Source organism: Nicrophorus vespilloides, unplaced genomic scaffold, assembly GCF_001412225.1.
Source record: "Nicrophorus vespilloides isolate i.1.1-1 unplaced genomic scaffold, Nicve_v1.0, whole genome shotgun sequence".
Classification (NCBI taxonomy): domain Eukaryota; kingdom Metazoa; phylum Arthropoda; class Insecta; order Coleoptera; family Silphidae; genus Nicrophorus; species Nicrophorus vespilloides.
In genome coordinates this window covers 254,051-274,459 of record NW_017099710.1, presented here as the reverse complement: position 1 = coordinate 274,459, position 20,409 = coordinate 254,051, and the positions used below count along the sequence as shown (strand labels likewise).

The 20,409-nt window shown below is 29.6% G+C and overlaps 3 protein-coding genes across 3 annotated transcripts; 2 read left to right on the top strand and 1 right to left on the bottom strand.

The window, feature by feature from the left end:
* Nucleotides 1-1,824: 1,824 nt before the first annotated feature.
* On the bottom strand, nucleotides 1,825-4,269 carry LOC108565337 (protein MEMO1). Its single transcript, XM_017924760.1, has 7 exons — nucleotides 4,069-4,269; nucleotides 3,828-3,909; nucleotides 3,595-3,776; nucleotides 3,426-3,537; nucleotides 3,149-3,368; nucleotides 2,982-3,086; nucleotides 1,825-2,887 (listed from the first exon to the last, which is right to left on the bottom strand). The coding sequence occupies exons 1-7, from the start codon at nucleotides 4,115-4,117 to the stop codon at nucleotides 2,750-2,752; spliced, it is 888 nt and encodes a 295-aa protein (XP_017780249.1). The 5' UTR covers nucleotides 4,118-4,269; the 3' UTR covers nucleotides 1,825-2,749.
* A 487-nt stretch (nucleotides 4,270-4,756) lies between these two features.
* On the top strand, nucleotides 4,757-7,266 carry LOC108565340 (exonuclease 1). The gene is made up of 7 exons (XM_017924762.1): nucleotides 4,757-5,025; nucleotides 5,115-5,493; nucleotides 5,541-6,269; nucleotides 6,326-6,376; nucleotides 6,429-6,632; nucleotides 6,695-7,048; nucleotides 7,099-7,266. Exons 1-7 carry the CDS (start codon nucleotides 4,856-4,858, stop codon nucleotides 7,168-7,170), a joined length of 1,959 nt encoding a protein of 652 aa, XP_017780251.1. The 5' UTR covers nucleotides 4,757-4,855; the 3' UTR covers nucleotides 7,171-7,266.
* Nucleotides 7,267-7,325: 59 nt separating this feature from the next.
* Nucleotides 7,326-15,626, top strand: LOC108565341 (RNA pseudouridylate synthase domain-containing protein 1-like). Its single transcript, XM_017924763.1, has 7 exons — nucleotides 7,326-7,665; nucleotides 11,458-11,701; nucleotides 11,761-12,034; nucleotides 14,678-14,810; nucleotides 14,884-14,988; nucleotides 15,118-15,273; nucleotides 15,346-15,626. The coding sequence occupies exons 1-5, from the start codon at nucleotides 7,522-7,524 to the stop codon at nucleotides 14,893-14,895; spliced, it is 807 nt and encodes a 268-aa protein (XP_017780252.1). The 5' UTR covers nucleotides 7,326-7,521; the 3' UTR covers nucleotides 14,896-14,988; nucleotides 15,118-15,273; nucleotides 15,346-15,626.
* The last annotated feature ends 4,783 nt before the right edge of the window (nucleotides 15,627-20,409 follow it).

Below are 20,409 nucleotides of genomic sequence, written 5' to 3'. Positions count from 1 at the left end.
GCAACGTGGCAGGTTATTGTTACATTACTAGCTGAAGATAGTCGCAAATCCCAGATATCCACCTAAATCTCTATTATTAAAAAATAAACAAATGCATTGATTTATTGCATGACACATATATACACACATGTATATTATGTAAACATATATTTATATATATTGCAGGGTCACAAATTGCTGTTATTGTCTTGTGAACAAACGAATCAATCGATTTGAATTAAATCATTACATTGTTTTTGCTTCTATAACCATTCAATTAATTAAATCAATTTAGATTTGTCAACAAATTATATAAGAACTATAATCTTAAATTCTTATAAATCTAATAAATTTATTATAATATAGAAATACAAGAATTATCAATTTTATTTACATCATCAGAAGTCAAAAGGCTATCGACCTTTATATTTTCAATTTGCTAACGTTCTTTCTTGTACTTCTTTATTTATGAAATTTCTATTTATTATCTTAAAATGTTATTCATTGTTATTTTTGAAACTAAAGTCATATTTAAAGCCATATAAGTCATATAAGTAATATATAAGTAAAATATTTAGACATTTATATTTAGTGTTATATTACTTAAGACATGTGAAGTTGATCAGATCTTTCTTATTTGACATCTTATAGTTAAGCAATATGTTGCGTGGATGGGTGGATAGATGTATTACATAAATCATGGTCGATAGTCATTCAAATAAAAATAGTAAACATTTTTTGTGATCTAAAATATGAATTATACAGGATGTAATTATAGGAATACAAGTAAATAAAAAATAAAAATTTGTACTATAAACTTTATTTGTTTTTGTTGGTAATCAAAGGATCATTCAATACTAAACAATCAACTTGAAAATGCGAGACTTGCTTAACAAACTTGTAGAAAATTGGTGTTCGTTTATTTCCATAAACTTTAAAAATATTACAATCCAACACAGAAACCTAACAAAAATCCAACTAAATTATATGATACTAGTTTGTATAAGTATTGAAAATATTTTAAGAAATTACAGACTTTATAAACATCCCAAAATGGAAGTTACTGACAGGGAAGATCGGTTGTATTAATCGGCGTTGATCCTTTAATCATGAATAATCCTTTATGCCAATACATGTAATCGAATTAAAAGAAAACAAGCAAAATCCGTGAGTAACAATAGCTGATTTCCAATAAATTTTAAGTGTACAAAACAAATAATAAAATTGGAAAACTACAGTACAATTGCAAAATAAAATGAGCCTTACATTAACAAGTTTCGTTGTTCCTATATAAATCTGCCACTAAGTTTCTAAATAAATTATGAATAATATATTAGAAATCGGTGAAATCATTAGTTATCATTGTAAATGTATTAAAATAATCATTCAGTCAATTATTATTTCGGATTCATATTATTATTTTTATTGCTCTATACGTTATAATTGATATTAAACTGTTCTCAAAACACTCGCAGTACATTTGTGATACATTTTCCAATGATGCGAGCTTTTATAAGGCGGAATTAAGTATCTATAGTACTAAGTAATTAAATATTAGTAAATTAATAAAATAACTCTACCATACCATCAAAAAAAAAATGAAAAGTAATATTTAAAAATGTATGCCTAATTATATATATATATTTTTTTTATATAAAACAGAATTTTTTTCTTTTCGTATTATCAATATTATTTTTCCTTTAATATATGTAACATTTATAAAAAATTGTATGTTCACATAATGATTCTTTGTTGTTTTTTTCCCTCTCTTTATAGTTAGTAAAATTCTTTAATCCTATATGCTGCTAGTGTTAATGAATTGCTTAATTGATAGTTTATATTATGTTTTTTTTTTTCATCAAATATAGGCACGTGGCGGCACCTGAAATTTTTCTCATCATTTTCATATATTTCCCCCCTCAGAACAACAGAAACACGTATTTCCCTTGTAATATGCAGTGCTACACGTTCGAAATGAATTAGTACTCCGTAAATTCTGAACACTGTTCTTTGACTTATGTGTATATATAAATATGATTTACTTATTTGGACTGAGTTTGTTATATTACGATTTTATTTTTCAATTTTCTTGTTAAATTTATTTCCATCGAGAAAATATACTCTTTGCTCTAATTACTTTGAAAGATAGTTGATAAAAGTAATACTCTTTTCTAAAAAAAAAAGAAAAAAATTTCACCTGAGCTATTTTTAGTGGCATTACAACTATTACCAAAATATATTTATATATAAGCGTTTACTTTTCTCTTGATCGCTTTTCTTTAATTATTTTTTTTTTGGTTTTCTCGTCCCGATTTTGTTTCATATTTTTGTCTCTTCTGTGAAATATATGGTAGTATTTCGTGTCTCAATCGGAAGGCCTAATCCTAATCACTCGCTTTACTTTTTTAAGGCATACATCATATTGAGAAGGCGTCATTGATAAATTAATTCATTAGGAGATATATCGCCTCGATAGCGTATGTCAAATTAATTAAGTATCGGTCGATGGGTCAAGTCAAGGTCGAAAAGAGGAGTGAGCACGGAAACGCCACGCCCCGCTCCACTCAATGAAATATGAAAGTTTTCAATATATATAGATAACTGGTTACATAAACCTGTATGTAAATTGCATAAAATTAAATTAATTGGGATTATGCTTGTAAAATGTTTCAAATTAATTGTAAATTCAAAAATAATGATTCGTATGATAAAATAACCGAAGTTGCAAATTGGTTGATAGCCACTGTATAAACGTAGGTAAGGCCTCAGGTTATTCGAAAACCAAAGCAGCCGACGCGTAACTCACAGAACTATCATCCATATTACGGCATTGGCTGGACTGCGCGTACTTCAAGAATTTCAAGCTGGCGCTTTGGCTACGATCGTTCCTCATCAGATCTTGCACAGCCTTAAACAAAAGAAAGATTGTCCATAGATTTATAGTTATGAAGAAATTTTTGTTATTGTTGTTATTAATGAATATAGTTTATTTTTATACGAACCTGCAAAAGGATGCCAATAGGATGCCGGCCACAAATAGTATTTCCGTACTTCTTTAAGTAATTCGTAAAATCTGTCGGATTCAGAGTTTCAATGATATTCATGCCCTTAAAACAAAATTAGAGTAAATTTAAAAAAAAAGCTAATAATTAGTTATTAATTTGCATACAGCCCTATCTAATCCTTCAATTGATTGATGTATATTTCCATAAGAACGATCGTAATAAGTGTAACGAAAACGTTGTCCCCAGTGGCAGAAGTCTGAAGATATCACAAATAGATTCTGAGGGTCGCCTAAGTAATTAGACAGAATCCTCCCATAGCATGCTTCCCTCTCTGGTGTGAGAGATCCGACAAGTATTGGTACTATAGTAAACTGATGTTTAAAACTAAAAAACCATAACAGATGTAATTTTAAAAACCTTGCTTGTTATATGATAGAAAACCTTTCCATAACTTTAGCAATGTAAGGCAAGTGCATTTCTATACTATGCTCATTTTCATCAGTGTCCAAGTCCATCCACTCAAATTGTCCTGTTGCAGAGAGATCTTCGTTGACTGCAATAGGAGAATAATTATATTCGCATGAACGTCTGAGAAATATCTATACAGTACCCTTAGAATCTATGTGCAGGTCATAGAGTGGTGTTCTATACTTTTGTGCACTAGATAAGGCACAACCAGACAACCGAACATGATGTGATGGACCTAATATAAAAATGCGTCTCACTACAACAGGACTTATCTGTCTATAAGCGTGCCCCCCACAAGCTCCACAATATTGATAGCCAGCATGACTACAACAAAACAATAATTATTGTATTAGACATGTATATCTACAAACTCACGGAGCAATGATTGCCCTGGCTGGTCCATGGCTTAGATCCGCTTGCTTTAACCAATAATCCAGCTGTCTAGACAGCTCTGGTCCTTAATACACAAAACAATTGTAAAAAATTGTATAACGTACAACGCCATTTTGATCGTAAAAATTAATAATTAACTCGCTTATCCCTTTGTTTCAGAAGGTCAATGACATGCAAATAACAATTTAACAACAAAAAGATCAGCTGATTCTCCTTTAAATACCTGAATTTGTATACCAACTTCCAGCATGTAGGGCTCTCCTCACTGGCATCTTCGTGGTCAAATGATTTGAAATAAAAATGGGTAAATTATAAGGCCTACCTAGTGCATAAAATGTTGACAAAAATTGAAAAGCTTTACTTTTGAGGATGATTTATGTATTTTACGTTTATTGCGCATACGCTATGACTTGCCATGGTACCAACCATTTGAAAGTCAAAAAGTTGCACTAACTCTTTTGAGATAACTTAATTGAAAGTTTTTCCATTAATCTATAGTCTAACGTAAATTCCATTTGGAATTATCTTCATCTCAAACACTACAACCCTTTGCAAGCACTACTATACTATTAAATACATATTTCTTGTAATTTAAGAAGCTATGTTAATTGGAAATACTTAAAAATATACTGTTTCCATGCGCATAAAGAAGAAAAGCGCAAAGAGAATTGTTATGTCTTATTTCAGTATCACCAACTAAAGATCGTATATAATTAATAAGATTATTTTTTAGACTAATATAGCCATTATTACATATACAATAAGTAAACATATCGGTAAACATGCTTAAATCAACAAACTACTCTTTATACATAAGAATAAACATGCACAGAAGTACATCTTCTATTGATTACCATTCACCTGAAGTTGGCAAAATACTCCTTCTCAAAGATTACCGCGTTTCCCGCCAATTGAAGAACCTACAATTTCGATACATTCTGCAGAAGTTAGTTGAGTTTGGTTGAGTTTAGTATTTTAAGAGGACCAGCAGTAACGTTATATGTCAGATCATGGGTATAACAGGCTTAATACCATTTCTTAAGAAAAAGAATCCGGCCATTGAACGTGGACATTTAAGGGACTTCAAAAATAAAAGGGTTGCTATTGATGCCTACTGCTGGCTCCACAGGGGAGTGTTCTGCTGTGCAGAAGATTTGTTCTTTGGACGTAAAACTACAAAGTATGTGTTAGATAAATTTCATTCATAAAATCCTTAATGTTCTCATTTAAGACTATTAGAAATATATAATAATTGTAATATTCTTTTAGATATATAGACTACTGTATGAAATATATAAATCTTTTAAAGCATTTCAAGATAATGCCAGTTCTTGTCTTTGATGGGAAGAACATGCCAATGAAGATTGTTGACAAGAGTAGGCATGAAAGTAGGACAGATGCTAGGAATAAGGCAAATTTGTTGGTTGCCAGTGGTCAAAACCAATTAGCTAGACCATATATGTCAAGGGCTATTGATATTACACATGAAATGGCTTTAGCTTTAATTAAAGTCGCTAGAAATGTTGGGGTTGAATGTATTATAGCTCCTTATGAAGCAGATGCCCAGTTGGCCTTTTTAGAGATTAACAATTATGTGGACTTTGTGATAACTGAAGACTCAGATCTGATTGTCTATGGATGTAGAAATGTAAGCTTATAGATACAGTACTGAAACCAAATAATGTTTAATTTTAGATATTTTTTAAATTAGATGATAGTGGTGCAGGAGAGGTTTATACACAGACTAAGCTCTGGTCAGCACTTCAGCTGACTCAGCCTGAAAAATTCGAATTCCGCAAATTCAGACATGCCTGTATTTTATCTGGCTGCGATTACGTGCAGAATTTGCCCGGAATAGGACTCGTAAAATCGTGGAAATTCATGTGCCAAATAATTAACTCAGATATACGAAAATTCCTATTAAAAATCCCATTGAAATTGAACATGCCCAACCTGGTTGTTGATGATGATTACATTGAAAATTTTGTAATGGCAGATATTGCTTTTTCATGCCAAGAGGTGTTTGACCCTAAACTTAAATTACGAGTCCCGGTAAATTTGCCTAGCGTTAATGAAATCCGCGATGAAGATTATTCTGAGTTCATCAAGAAATTTTTGAAGGAATCCGTAGATTGCTATCAATTGGCTCTTGGTAATATAGATATGAATAACAAGGTTTATGACAATTACAATCCAGAAAGTAAGCTCGGCTCTATATTTTGTTCTCACAAGAAAGGGAAAGAAAATGAAAGCATCAAACCAAATCAGAGTATTATTTCGTATAAAAGAGTAAAACCAGTTGATTGTCATAAAAATAAAGTGGTAATTGAAGAAAACATGGAAGAATGCTTGAAACCAATAGAAGAACTAGTCCCTACCGGTAAATATTTCTTTAAGAAGAAACAACCCGAGCCCGAGGTTAAAGTATGTGAATTATAATTATCGTTTATCCATGATTTACATGATAATCATATTTTTAGCCTGCTGAAATTAATCATTCCATTTCCACAATCAGTAAATTTTTCAGACACGTAAGTTGTTTGTGCTTTGAAAGAATCACTTAAGTCAATTTTATAATTTCAGAAATATGTTAAAGAAAAAGGTGATGTGATAAGAAGACCAGAACCAATTAATGTTAAAGATATAGAAAATAGTGGAATTTTGAAATTAGATAATGAAAAGATAAAAGTATTACTAAATAATCAGACTGTTGCTGAAAATGACGATTCTTTGATGGATAGTTCATTTGATGAAGAGAGGACAAAAACAAATCTGAACGCATTTAAGGTGTCCTATTTGAAATACAGTTGTGAGTTCTTTCTTTTGAATATTAATCTGAATCTTTCTAGAAAACCAATACAAGACAATCCATTCAGATTAAGCCAGAACCAATGAGCGAGTCTAGTTTTACTGGAGAGGAATCCTCAACTAGGATAAAGGTATCTTCAACTATGATAGAGGAATCGTCAACTATGATAGAGGAATCATCAACTAGGATAGAGGAATCGTCAAATAGGATAGACGAATCCATGGAAATTGATGAAGTTGAAGAAAATGAAATAGTTGAAGATGATAATAAAGTATCAAAAAATTCTGAAATAATTAAAGTAGTGGATAAAAACAATGTACCTGTTGTGAAGAAAGAGCGTGTGCAGAAACCATTAATACCAGAAAGGAAAAAGCCGACTCTGAACGCAATTAAGGTATTCTATTTAATATTTAAAGAATTCAATTTTAATCTGATTTTTTTCAGAAAACAATTACAAGACGGTCCAAGGTGAAACCGAATCAGGCGACGATGTTGAACTTCTTCAAAAAAGTATAAGCCTAAATTCACCACAATTTTATTGTGATATTTTAATGTGTATCCATTTCCCTGAAGTTTATAATAATTTATTTTTATACATATATATGTTTTTTTTAAATAAATGCTGCTGAGCAAGCGTATTTCATTGCTTTCTGTTAAAACTAATTTGTTTAGTGGTGTGCATTTGTTGAATTATTTTTACCAAACAAGTTGGACAAACTTTGCTGATTGTTCGTTATTGTGAAATTGTGTAAACTGTGCGTTTTTTCTTCTCTAAGTGTGCGTTTGTTTGAAATGACTTAAGTATGTTTTGATAATCAAAGTGACTGAGTTAATTAACCTACAAACAACACATTGTTGGGAGCAGCCATGATTGTGGTTGTACTGAAAGCGTTTGAATTATTATTCAAATTTCTGCGCGAGAATAGACCAGAAATTATTTATTTCAGCAAGAATTATCTTCTGGTTAATAAACCATATGATCTACTCATCAATAGCAATAATAAAAATCAGGTAAAGAAAATAAGAGGTTAACTTGTACAAATGCATGAGCTCAACTATATTTATCGTTATTTCATATTGTAAATAAAAGCTCTAAACAGTATAGAAACTATATTTTGTTAATCTATAAAAAAACAGCTAAATCTGTCACAAAATTAAATTTTATATTGATAGAAAAGTATTAATTTAATTAAAAATATTACAATTTTTGCTATAGAAATGCAAATGATATAATTAATTTTATTTTAATAAATTATTGGGCGAATTGGAAATAATTTACTCTATCAATAAAATCATAGAAAAAAACATACTGATTTTCTTTTTGTAGATCAAAATTTTCAATATTTTATTTTAAAAATATTTAATACAATTACGTTCTGACCCTGAAACAAACATTTTAGTTAAAACTTTGGATATTTTATTTATCTATAAGATAGTTACAAACTATTAATTAAGAAGCTTGTTAAGCATATTGAATCCTAGGACAATTGAAAGTTATTTTGATTGGTTGTGTGTTTCATCGGATAAATACATAGACTGGAATTGAACCTATTATTGGTGTGCAGTAACACTGCTTTGTGATTGGTCCAATAGGAATTATATTGACGTCTCCCTTAATTGATTATCGATTAGTGATAATTGGGTGCTGTTATGCTCATACAGGTGTTCGAATTAATAGGATTACCAGTATTTATGATTCATAGAATTTAACACCTAGAATAACCCTTTCTTATGTTATAATTACCATATTTTGTGTAATGGAAAACCTTCATTATCCAATTTTTAGATCATCCATTACATTGATTATAGTAAACATTGCGAAGTTATTAGTTGTTTTTTGATAAGAAAATAAAATATTAGTAATAAAGTCGATGTCCTTCAAAAACAGAGTTGTTTCTTTGTAGTGTTTGTTAAGAGTAAACTGGTAATACCAGAATAAATAAGAACTTTATTAAAGTATGCAATTATTACATAATAGCTTGATTCAATATCAACGATAATTTAAGTTTGGTAAACAAGGTTCTATAACAAAAATTATACTTATGTTAAAAAGAAAGTCAACTGATACAAAAGTCTATTGTCCATAGGTCTTTATACTTATATTATAATCAAACAAGACATTAATATTTTGGAATATAAAGGAAAATGAGAAAGTATAGTCCGGTTTGAAAATTACTTAATACTAAACGATATTTAGTGTTAATAATAAATGTTTATTTTATCTTTAACTGATTGTGTTGTTAAATGATTAAATACTAATAGTCTATTGATAATTCAAATTGATGGTAGTATGGTTGCCTATAATGAATAACCATTGATATGATACAGTAGACTCTCGACAACGCAGTTAATACATTATGTGTTTTAGGAAATCGTGTTATACAAGATGTTTCCTCGGATTTTAACGCGTTGTACAAATTCGTGTAGTAGAAACTTATATTATACTATAGTCTAATGTAATTAACTTACTGCTCCTTGAAGTATTGTATATATTTGTTTCATCTATGAAGGCTAGTTGAAGAAGGTATATTTTCATTATAAATATTTACTTATAAACATTCGATCTTAAATATTGGCTTCAATCCAAATTTTCTATTCATTTAATTGATATTTACATTTAATTAAATTTCTTGTAAATGTTTCAAATTATGTAATGGGAATGAATGTGCACATTCTGTTACTATTTTGTATCAATATTATTAAAATATTTTGACCAAATGTAAATTATATAAAACTTTAAAAAATAGTCGATTTCGCTTAATCGGGACAAATATATTTGTCGCAATTTCCATTTCATTTACAAAAGATATTTATGCATTTTAAATTTATGTATATTTTTAATAATAATATTTATCGAAGCAATCAAACATAAATAATCATAATATTTTTTTTTATTATTAAGTGCAAATAAATTTCGTAATAATGAATGAAAAATGTTTGTACTTTTTATAATGTAATTTTCAAAGTATGTTGTTGAAAAATCCTTGTTTTTAAAGTAAACCATAAAATACTTTTATTCATTTCAATAATTGCTTTCTGTTTTTGTTATGTAAAATATTACCAATTTCCATCGTATATAACCACAGATGATTCAATCTTTATGTATATTTAAATGTGAACGATTTGAAAGCTGTAAAGAAAAAATAATAAAAATAAACAAAACTCAGAATCGAAACGTGAATACATATTTCGTCTAATTGAGTGGAAGCAATGAAAAAAAATGTATATAAAGAAGAAAAGAGACGTCGTAACAGATTCTTCGCATTTTGTTACTTAACAATTCATGCCCTTACATAATTCCGGGCAAAATGAAGCATCGAGCGGAGACGCATTTTGTTGTTCCTGTTTTTTTTTTTATCGAATTGATTTTCTGTATATTGCATAAATTTCGCACACACCTGCTTTTCCTACAACGAGCAATCACCGAGGGCGTGATTTATTGCGTGCAAGAAAGTCACGTAGAAAACGGGAATCTTATCCTCGGGATGTTCCCTACATTTTCAAAACAAAGCTAAACAAATGATTGCTTTTGATGTATTTATTATTTAAATATCGAGTGTTTCATGTATATCCATTTTATATACAAAAGTTATTTTTCAAAAATTGTCAATCTTATGATGAAAAAATCCGGTAATTATAATTAATTTATATTGTTATTTATTGATTAAATTTCACTTACTTTGAAGGTGATACAATAATAGAACAAACCTAAAAAGTTTCTTTATTAATACACAATAATTATTTAGATACATTAATTAAAACTAAGCCTAACAAATTTAAATTATTTATCTAGTCAAAAAGACCTATTTTACAAATGCATATGAAAATCCATTTTCTATTTGTATAATAATGTAATTCATTTTATGATTAATACAAAACATAAGTTACTTTCAAAAATTGAAATTATTTTACTCTTTTTTTTTGTTGTTACATTCTTAAATTAAAATGATAACTTAAAAATTGAAAACAAACTAATTTAAGTTAATTATTTGTTTACTTTCTTTTTTTAATAAGTAAATGCACTTTAATTTTCATATTTTGTCAATCATTTTCTTATGATTAAAAAATCCGATAATTTTATTTACTTTGAAGGTTATACAATAATTGAACAAACCTAAAACGTCACTTTATTAACACAAAATAATTATTTAGATACAATTATTACAACTAAGCTTAACAAAGTTAAATTATTTATGTAGGGTCAAAAAGACCTATTGTCAATAGACCTTTTGTAACAGTTAACTTTATTATTATATCCAGTTTTTATTTTGTAATTTATGTGATTGTAGACGATTTTTACAAATGCATATGAAAATTATAATTAAAAAAAATATTATAGACAATGAAACAAAATTATGTAAAAAGACTTAATTATTAAACTTCAATGTTTTTTTTTAATTAACATTTTTTACATATTATTATTGTTGTGAAATCAATGTTAAGTAGAAGATGATAAAATTAAGCTTTTGTTGCTTATTGCATTTAAATGTATAATAGAGAGTGTTAAATATAAACCTAGTGGTTATGTTTAATCCATAATCGCCCAGTAGATATATATATGATTAATGGATGTTATAAAACGGAAGTAATTGTATGTTGCATAATCCACTAATTCGGATTTAAATCAAATATATAGATGCATGTATGCATTTATATACGTACATGTTGTATATAAAGGGGGAAGTTCATGTTATATGATTGACCGTTGCTTTCGGACAGCTTTCAGTCCATCCAAAGCGACTGTAATGATCCGAAGCGGCAATGCTTTGGTAGCAGTTGTTTATAAATAAAATAACATTTCAGTATACAATTCAAACTTATTTGCGGAGGAAAGTGCCAGAGCACATTAACAACAAACTTTACCACGATTTCTATTTCGTGCACCGCTTGGATTACGCCACCAGCGGCATTTTGTGCATACCATTAAACAAAAATGCTTGCAAAATTACGTTCAGTCTGTTCCAACTCCGGCAGATCAGGAAATATTATTTGGCCATAGTGCGGGGTGTTATTTCGCAAGAGCTGCTTTTCATCAATCTGGCCATAGGTAATGCGACGTAACAGATTTTATTCTTGAATTTATTATTCCGAGGCTATTTTCCACAGGCGAGAACTGCATAGACACGGCAGCGCAGAAAATGTGCACGAACGATCGTAGCTACTGTGTGAAGGCAAAGGATGCGATGACTGTCCTTCTTGTCCTTGAAACTGGACTCTACGATAGCTACCCTTGCACGAAGGTCCTCGTGAAGCCTATCACAGGTAGGAGACACCAGATACGCGTGCATTGCTCTGCTCTTGGTCACACCATCGTTGGCGACTACACCTACAGCAACAAAAAGGACACTAAGCCACATAGGATGTTTCTGCACTCGCATAGGTAATGCTCCACCCAGTTCTAGGAATCTGACTCGTCCTTGCTACCTGCCACCTTCCTGAGTTGCACTTTTACAGTGCAGAAAATCCCAACAAAAAAAAGGTGCATTATTACGAAATTGCCTTCCCTGGACATCCACAATATTCTCCGCTCCACTAAAAAATATTATCCCAGAAAATATGAACGTAGCCCTCGATGTTGTCCTTGCAGTAATTTATAATTGATACAGTTTGTCGGTTTAAAAAATAACTTCTCGACTTACGACCATTCGCACTTAAGAACTTTGTATCATTATATTATTATTTTTGTATCAAATTCGACTTATGTCCAAAGATGCTGAACGAAACGTCTTAAGTTGAGAAGTGACTATATAAGAATCGAAACTATAATAAAAATGTAAAGCGTTTTCATTAAAATTCCTTATGGAATGAAATAAAAAACAAATTATGCAAAAAAAATAATATTGGCCTTAAAGTGGGAGGGTTGTACTCCCTCCCCCACTTGACGTGCCTCCAGTCAGCTAAAAATAATTTGGCAAAACCCATCGTCCCGTATGAAATTAACAAATTGATTAAATACTAATATTGCCCTTCAGTTCAATAATTAATAGCCTGCAGCTATATATATTTATAATAAATAAAATAATTTCGTTTTGAAACTAATTAATTTAAACAAATATGATTTTTTTAAAAAATATTTTCTCTTCAAATTTGTACGTGTTTATTGATGCGGTGCATCCGGCTGTGCACTTTGCTAACCACTCCCAAAAGAGCGGTGGGATCCTTTGCAACCCTCGGTGCGTATTTTGTTTCGCTTTTTGGGCCTTCTCCTTATGGGGCTCATTTAAATCGTCGAAATATACCCTCCCAAATGGACGGATCCCTTCTTCTTTCTTTCTTTTTTTTTTTCGAACTTTCAAAATACCCGACACAGAATTCCCCATTTCTCCGGTCTATTGAATCCTCTACTTTCGTACAAAAAAAAAGTTTCACAAAGATTTCCATTTACAGGCAATTTGATATATTACAAAATATCTTTTAAGAATCACGTAAATTCATCCCGTGTAACACAAAGACCACATCTATCAGACTTATTTGCATGGAGTAGTTTATGTACTATACTTCTTTAATCATTTTAAGTAATAAATAATAGCAATATTTATTTGACATAACATTTTATAATATGACTATAGCTTAATTACATCACTTTAAATAAAGTCAAATAAAAAATAATTAAATATTGAAGTTTATATAAACACAAATCAATAAATTTTAATTAAAACTATAATTAATTAAAAAGTAATGATTGAAAATAATACTATTTAAACATGATCGTTATAAAGTTTATTATTACTTATAGTTTAGATTGATTCGGAAAATCTATAGTTCCTGGAAGTTTGTGCATATTCCACTAATCGCTTATGTTTTTTTCTCTTTCTTTATTTCTTTGAAGTGGGAAGAGTTGAAACGGAAGTAGGAAATCTGTATAATTTGTGTAATGTGTAATTTGCATGAATTAAAAGTTCTGTAAAGTTTTGCTATTGATCACACGTCGTTTAAAAACAGTTTGTATGGTTAATGTTAGAGAATTTCTGGAAAACTGGGAACAGTTTGTTCATAATTACGATCCTGGATGTTTAAATTATAGGAGGCGAGCTTAGTTTCTGTTTGCTACAAAACGGAATCGATATGTTAGAAAATAGAGAATAAAAAAAAATTAAATACACGTCTGGATTATTTATTTAGAAATTTTCTTTTGCATTTTTAAATGCAATTATTGCACTTTAATTTAATTTATTTTTAAAGTTTCATCTAATTTACTTTTTAATTTTTTTTTAAATTCATTTTTTTTAACTTATGAATATTTCCATAGTAGAATAACGTAAATTTATTGATATTAATAAATTAAGTGAGGTATTACATTGGGGAAAGCAAACAATTCAATGAATATTTAAGTGTGAAATATAAAATGTTGAATTATGTTCATCAAAAAATTGATATAAAGGATTTGTTGTATTTGGTTGAAAACGGTCAAGCATTGTTTATTTTAGTAAAGTACATATTATTGACGATTGAAAGCAGAATTATACTACATTTAAAATGTGCTTTACCTGACACTGACAATACGTCTAGACAGAAGATCAAACTGTAAAGATCATTTTGAAGTATATAGATTTTTTTTAGAATTTATTTGAAAAATATTGATGGAATAATTACAATTTTATTAAAAAATAGTACTGGATTTTGGTTAAATAAAGTTATTACAATGTAATTACTTCTATTTTTCAATATTCAATATTTTGTAATAAAATTTTGCAAGTACAAAAAAAATATATGTATGATTTGTATATAAAATAATGTTTGTAAAATATTTATTTTATGATTTCAATTACGAATTTTGTGAATAATAAAAAAATATATATGAAACGTTACGTATATATTTTATGTTTGTGTTTAAATTGATGTTTTGTCTATTATGAATTGCGTTTATTTTTAAAGCTGCGATCGTTAAGACAGGATGTAGCATATAACATTTGTAGAGGCGCCAATCCTTAATGGAAGCACTGAAATGTTTAAGTGACAGTACACTACGGTTTTATGTGTTGTAGTTGGTTATGTATGTAGCTTCTGTATGATTCTTTTATAGATTGAAATTACCGAATGTCGAAGAGGACATCGACGTGCAAACAAAAGATCCGTTCAGAGGGCTGAAGAACTGGATACGCTTGGAAAGCATCAACGAGCTGGACGATGGTGCTTATAATAAAATTGATGAGTTTGTGAGTTTGCTCTCCTCCCATTTGCGGGGAACAGATGTGTTCCTGGAATTGATTCCTTTTGTGTAATTTGCAGGTAAAATATTAGGAAGGATGTGGCGGGGGAGAGGCGATATAAGGCGGTCCAGAATAGATGTTGGGAATAGTTGGTGTGCAGTCGAGTCTAGAGACAAGTTAACAGGTAAATACAGTATTTTGATCTTTGTGTTTTTTTTTAATTTTATTTGTGTGGTTTTGTGTACATTTATACAAAATGATAAAGTGGAAATGGTAATGATGTCGAGTAGTAATGGTTTGATATCGCTTTCAGAATGTCGTTGTCATTAAGGAGTTTGGTGGTGGCATTGTTGTTCTGCGCGTTTGCAACCGCCGCTGCGGAAGTTCAACTGCTTAACGGAATTACTAACCAAGATTCCAAGGATCTCTCCGTTACGGAAAATGCTGCAATTTCCTTCGTTCGGAATAGGTATAGTATAATAATCTGCTTGCGGTTGTAACTAGGATAGAAGCTTATTGCCACCTGTAATTCGTTCCTCAGATTCGAAAGGAGTACCGAGTACCTTGGTCCTCTTCTGCAGACTCTTGCCGAGGCCTACGAGAAGTACGAGGATCAGGATCCAAAAAAAAAGTCCAAAGTCTTCAGCTCTTTCATAAGGTCGCGGTCTTCGTACAGATGACTCCCGTCGTTGTCCACATAGCGAAGCTATTTCTCTTCACCATCAATTCCATCAGCCAGATGTACTCTCAAGTCCAGCTGTTCCTCAACCTGTTCTACAGATTTTGAACTGTAATAGAGACAATAAATATTTGATCGCCGAACCGTGTTTATTTGATCTTCCGGGGTTGCACACAAACGCCCCCATAGTTCCTCGCCCATCGTCAGATTAATATAATCCCGCACATCCCCACGGGGCTCCGCTCAGTTCCACATTGGTTACTGTTTATTCATTAGCGACAAAAGGTAAATTTACATGTCATCTTCATATCAATATATCCGTGCATCAATCAATTACGTAAAATGCAAACAGCCGCATAATACAGGTCGGATTGCAGCGGCTGTAATTAAAATTACATAAACATTCTTCACTGCAGTGCGCCACCAAAGCGTTTTAGCTCAAAATCTGCTAAAGACATGGATGTACCACTGATCATGAATTATTCCGTATGGATTCGGGTCTCATTTGATTATTCCCGTATCATGTTATTACTCTTACACAACAAAAACAACCCGTAGCTATATTTGCACTGTTAATCAAGTAATCAAGCAATAATTTGCTAATAACAACAGTCGATTCCGCTTAGAAACAGAACAAAGGAAATAACACAAATTTACTCCGCTTTTTCGGTACAATATTCCGTTTTATCAGAACAAAATACAAAAAAGATGAAAACTAATTTCTAGAACAATGCTATCTATAATGATATAATCTTAAAAAGATTGTATAAGAAAACAATTAAATGATTTATAAATTATTTTTCTGCACATTGATTACACTTTATCACTTTAGTTAATATACAAAATAAACTTGTGCTAATTTTATATAAAAAAAATCTATAGTGAAATAACATAAATAAATAATTGAAACATAAAATTTTGAACAAAAACAATGAATGTATATTACTTAAATACATATTGAGTAAGTTCTGAATGGTTAATTATTCAATGAAAATACGATGATTTTGATGAAGAAACACAATTTGAAAGTCTTATATGCAAAATCGAGTTACGTGAATAAATTTGTAATCAACTGCTTCGTTAATTTCAAAGAAAAACTAAATTTACATATTTATTGGATAATTTGTTTTAAGATTTTTAATTATCCAATTTTCAATAGTATCTTGTCTTTGTTATCAATAGAATAATTAGAAACTTAATACACTTTATGTCTTTAGTTTATACTTAATAAGAATTTAAAGAAATTTAAATTTTATGACAGTAAAAGTTGAGTTCTTTTTTTAACTTTACTTATCCTAACTTAACTTGAGGTATAATTTAGTTTTTTTTGTAAGCAACATATATGAAAAACTTTGGTACAAGGACTTTGATGTCATTGCCTGTAGTTTCAGTTTTTCTTACATTATTGATATAGTAATATCGCTTTAAAACATCATTCTGTTTGAAGGTTTACGAACGTTCGTAGACTTCAATGTATCGAAGGGGGATGCAATTTTAGCAAAGAACGTATATTGATTTGTGGCGAAGATCACATCGTAGAGGCACAGGTGTACTGCAGTCGGATTACCGTCCATTAGCCGGAATTGTCTCAAAAGCGAAAACGAAACGACAAAAAAAACAAACTCTCACAGAATGTAGTAATGGTAATAGCGACAAAGGCAGACACAAAACCGAAATCATCCCCCATATTGATTAGGAAGTTAATTTACATAAGCGGCGCCGCCGTTTCTGTTTGCTAGGTGTTGTTGCTGAAACTGTTTTCATTCACATCCTGCGCATCTATCCTTTTTTTCACCACCACCCCTTTTGCTTCCTACTGTTGCAACCCTCCGGATTTCCATTTCGGTGTTCCCTCAAACGCCCAAACAATAACAAAAACAAACAGCAAGAACAACAGTCGGGCGGTAGAAAAAAATAAATAATCCCACCCCTCCGTGGTTGCGTAATCGCGCTCCGCCGCCGCCGCTGATCGCCGTGTAATTAAGTTGCCTGTTCTTGCATAATTGCTTGAATGCTGTTTGTTGTTTGAGTACGACTTCGAAGACGTCGCGACGCTTCTCTCTCTGTGCACATCTCCAACCCCCTTCTGTTCAATATTTATACATACATTTAAATCAGTTTCAATTTACATTTTCCATTTCACATCGGAGAAGGCGGCGACGGCGGAGAAGACGTCCATCGATTCGCTTAATGCTGTTCTAAGTTTCTGCGATCTTCTTCTTCTTCATTATTCCGAATACATTTGTGAACCGCGGATTTTTGTATTCCTCCTCCGCGATTCTCGAATGTGCCGAAGTTTTTCCGGTACATTCATTAGCATACTTTCCGCTAAATTTGTTGCTGGGACAAGGAGATGGTAGAATAAGACAGGAGCATTGTAAATAGATATGAATTCTATTCAGATTTGCAAAAATTAGATGTTTTTGTTGTTTTATACTTATATAATTTACCCAATTTGGCAAATACGAATCATATTAAATTAGTTATTTTTTTTACTGAAAACATTAACTATTAAAAGTACGAAAAATTATAATTTAGATACTTTCATATACAATTTCCTAAAAAAATTAAAATATTTTCAATTTCTTAAAATACATACAAAATTATGCGATTTTTTTATGAATGTCGGTCATTTTTATGGATTATAAAAAGTCAGGAAAATTAATAACATTTTTAAACCGACAATTTCGATTTTTTACATATTTTCATACTTTATGTAATTGCCTGATATTTACATAATAAGATCATCCAAGCAGTAACATTTTATCTAATTACTTGATAATCTTACACAATAATTAGAATATGGAATATGCAAATTAAAGATAAAGCTCTAATGTTACAATACAATAACATCAAATTTGTAGATATTTCCGTTTTATTAAATCTTTGATATTGGTAACAAACCAGTTCATTTTCATTTCAAAGAAACTATACAATATTACATTTTATTATACAATTTTTTATTTATATATAAATTACAAATACAACTTAATTATTGGGAATATTCGAAACTCCATGAAAATATGTATGTATAATTTTATTTTATTTTTAAATTTTACAACAAACACATTATTTAGATTAAATAAATTGTGAGTATGTGCGTTATTTATACGCTTTTAAATGAATTCAGTTGTGGCAAACGTTACAAACATTTTTGTATTTAAATATAAATGAATGAATAAAAAAAATGTATAAAATAACAAGCGTTTTATTTTTTATTTTTATATAACGAGTTGCAATTTTATAGTAATAAATATTCATGTTTCACAAATAAACATTTTACCTTTTGATTATAAATTTGTCTGCAAATGTTATTCTTTTCGTTTTACCATCGTTTTTATATATTTTATATAAAGTTTTTTTCTAGCAACAAAAAATAAAATAAAAATGAATATTATAAAATTTAATAAAAGTAATCTTAATTATAAATTATAAATAAAAACGGAACAAGAACAATTTTCCATAACAAAAAGAAAATTTCGTTAATTCTCATATTATTACATTTTAGATAGTGGAAATATATATTCTTTTATACTTTTTTTTCAGCAATTTCTTTTAAATTTTATCTTATTACTATTATTATTTAATATTTTTTTATCCCTTTCAAAATATATAATAAAATTAATGAGGGACAAAAAAAAATTTTGTCACAAATTTTTATTTCATATATCTGTTGTCTCTAAGTATTGCATATAAATATTCTTATTATTTTAACAATCAAATTTATTATTTAACAAGAGTTATAAAATAAATTTATATAATTTCAAAAAAGTCAACTGATTCAAAGGGCTATTGGCTTTCTGCCTATTTTTATTATTAACCCTTTGTTTTTTAATATAATTTATAAATATTTTACTTTAGTAGTTGAAATTTTCTTCTGTAAAGTAACTAAATATATGCATTTAAATAGATGTACTAAAATGAGTGTGGTATGTGCTAATGAGTTAAGAAAACAGCAATAAGTTAGGTAATTTAGATGTAGACATATTCAAAATGCAATGATCATCGTCGTCATCAGTTGCTGCCTCCGTTATGTAACGCGAGCACCATAAAAACCGCGCAGCATCCGAGTAATCTTCGTGGTTTTGTGGATAGCATTAACCGAACCTAATAATTCATGTGCGGGCAATTCAACACGCACAAAAAAAAAGGATAACGAGGAGAACTCAACGGTCGATATCACATACGTATTATTTATTCTTTCAATTTTATTTTCAAACTACACTTAAGTTTTATGGAACATTTTAAGTGATCTTCTTTTAGTTCCGAACGTAATAAATTTTAAATCGAGACCTAGTTTGTAATTGACCTATCTATTTGCTACTTCTAATACTAGCTAATATTCCTTCATTACAAATATAGCAATATCTCGTGTAGTTCGCATAAAACCGCACTAATCGAGGACTTTAATTTATTTTGAAATTTTTAAAACGGACTATAGTTAATCCACAGTGATCGAAGCATTACTTTATATATTTCAGAATCAATTAAACAAAGTCAAGGTAATGTCAGAAACTGACAAAATAAAATTATTCTTTACAATTTTTTACATAATCATATTTTAAGTTAATAGTGGAATTTAAGTTAACAGTGAATCCGCACTAATTGAAGCATTAGTTTAAATTTCCATAATTCTTTGTATACATTTGTATTCATATATTATTTTAATTTAATATAGGAAATTCTAATTTTATTTCGATCGATAATCTAATAAAAAATGTAACTAAAAATATATTATATAATTTATAGCATAAAGTTTTTATTAGTACATTTTTTAAAGAGAGAAATTAATTTACAATTTATACAATTTTATATGTACAAATTCATTCATCATTATAAAACTGAGTTGTTGGAAATATTTGTAAACCGATTGTACAGAAAAAAAAAACTGTTCATGTTATTACGTTTTATATTACAAAACACAAA

Excerpts from the sequence above, each read along its gene's own strand:
- LOC108565337 (XM_017924760.1), bottom strand. The coding sequence starts at position 4,117 with ATGCCAGTGAGGAGAGCCCTACATGCTGGAAGTTGGTATACAAATTCA. Across the intron at positions 3,777-3,827 it reads GCCAGGGCAATCATTGCTCC|TCATGCTGGCTATCAATATT; the intron begins GTGAGTTTGTAG and ends GTTTTGTTGTAG. Across the intron at positions 2,888-2,981 it reads CTATTGGCATCCTTTTGCAG|GCTGTGCAAGATCTGATGAG; the intron begins GTTCGTATAAAA and ends CTTTTGTTTAAG.
- LOC108565340 (XM_017924762.1), top strand. The coding sequence starts at position 4,856 with ATGGGTATAACAGGCTTAATACCATTTCTTAAGAAAAAGAATCCGGCC. Across the intron at positions 5,494-5,540 it reads TTGTCTATGGATGTAGAAAT|ATATTTTTTAAATTAGATGA; the intron begins GTAAGCTTATAG and ends GTTTAATTTTAG. Across the intron at positions 6,377-6,428 it reads TCAGTAAATTTTTCAGACAC|AAATATGTTAAAGAAAAAGG; the intron begins GTAAGTTGTTTG and ends TTATAATTTCAG.
- LOC108565341 (XM_017924763.1), top strand. The coding sequence starts at position 7,522 with ATGATTGTGGTTGTACTGAAAGCGTTTGAATTATTATTCAAATTTCTG. Across the intron at positions 11,702-11,760 it reads TTTCATCAATCTGGCCATAG|GCGAGAACTGCATAGACACG; the intron begins GTAATGCGACGT and ends TATTTTCCACAG. Across the intron at positions 12,035-14,677 it reads ATGTTTCTGCACTCGCATAG|ATTGAAATTACCGAATGTCG; the intron begins GTAATGCTCCAC and ends ATTCTTTTATAG.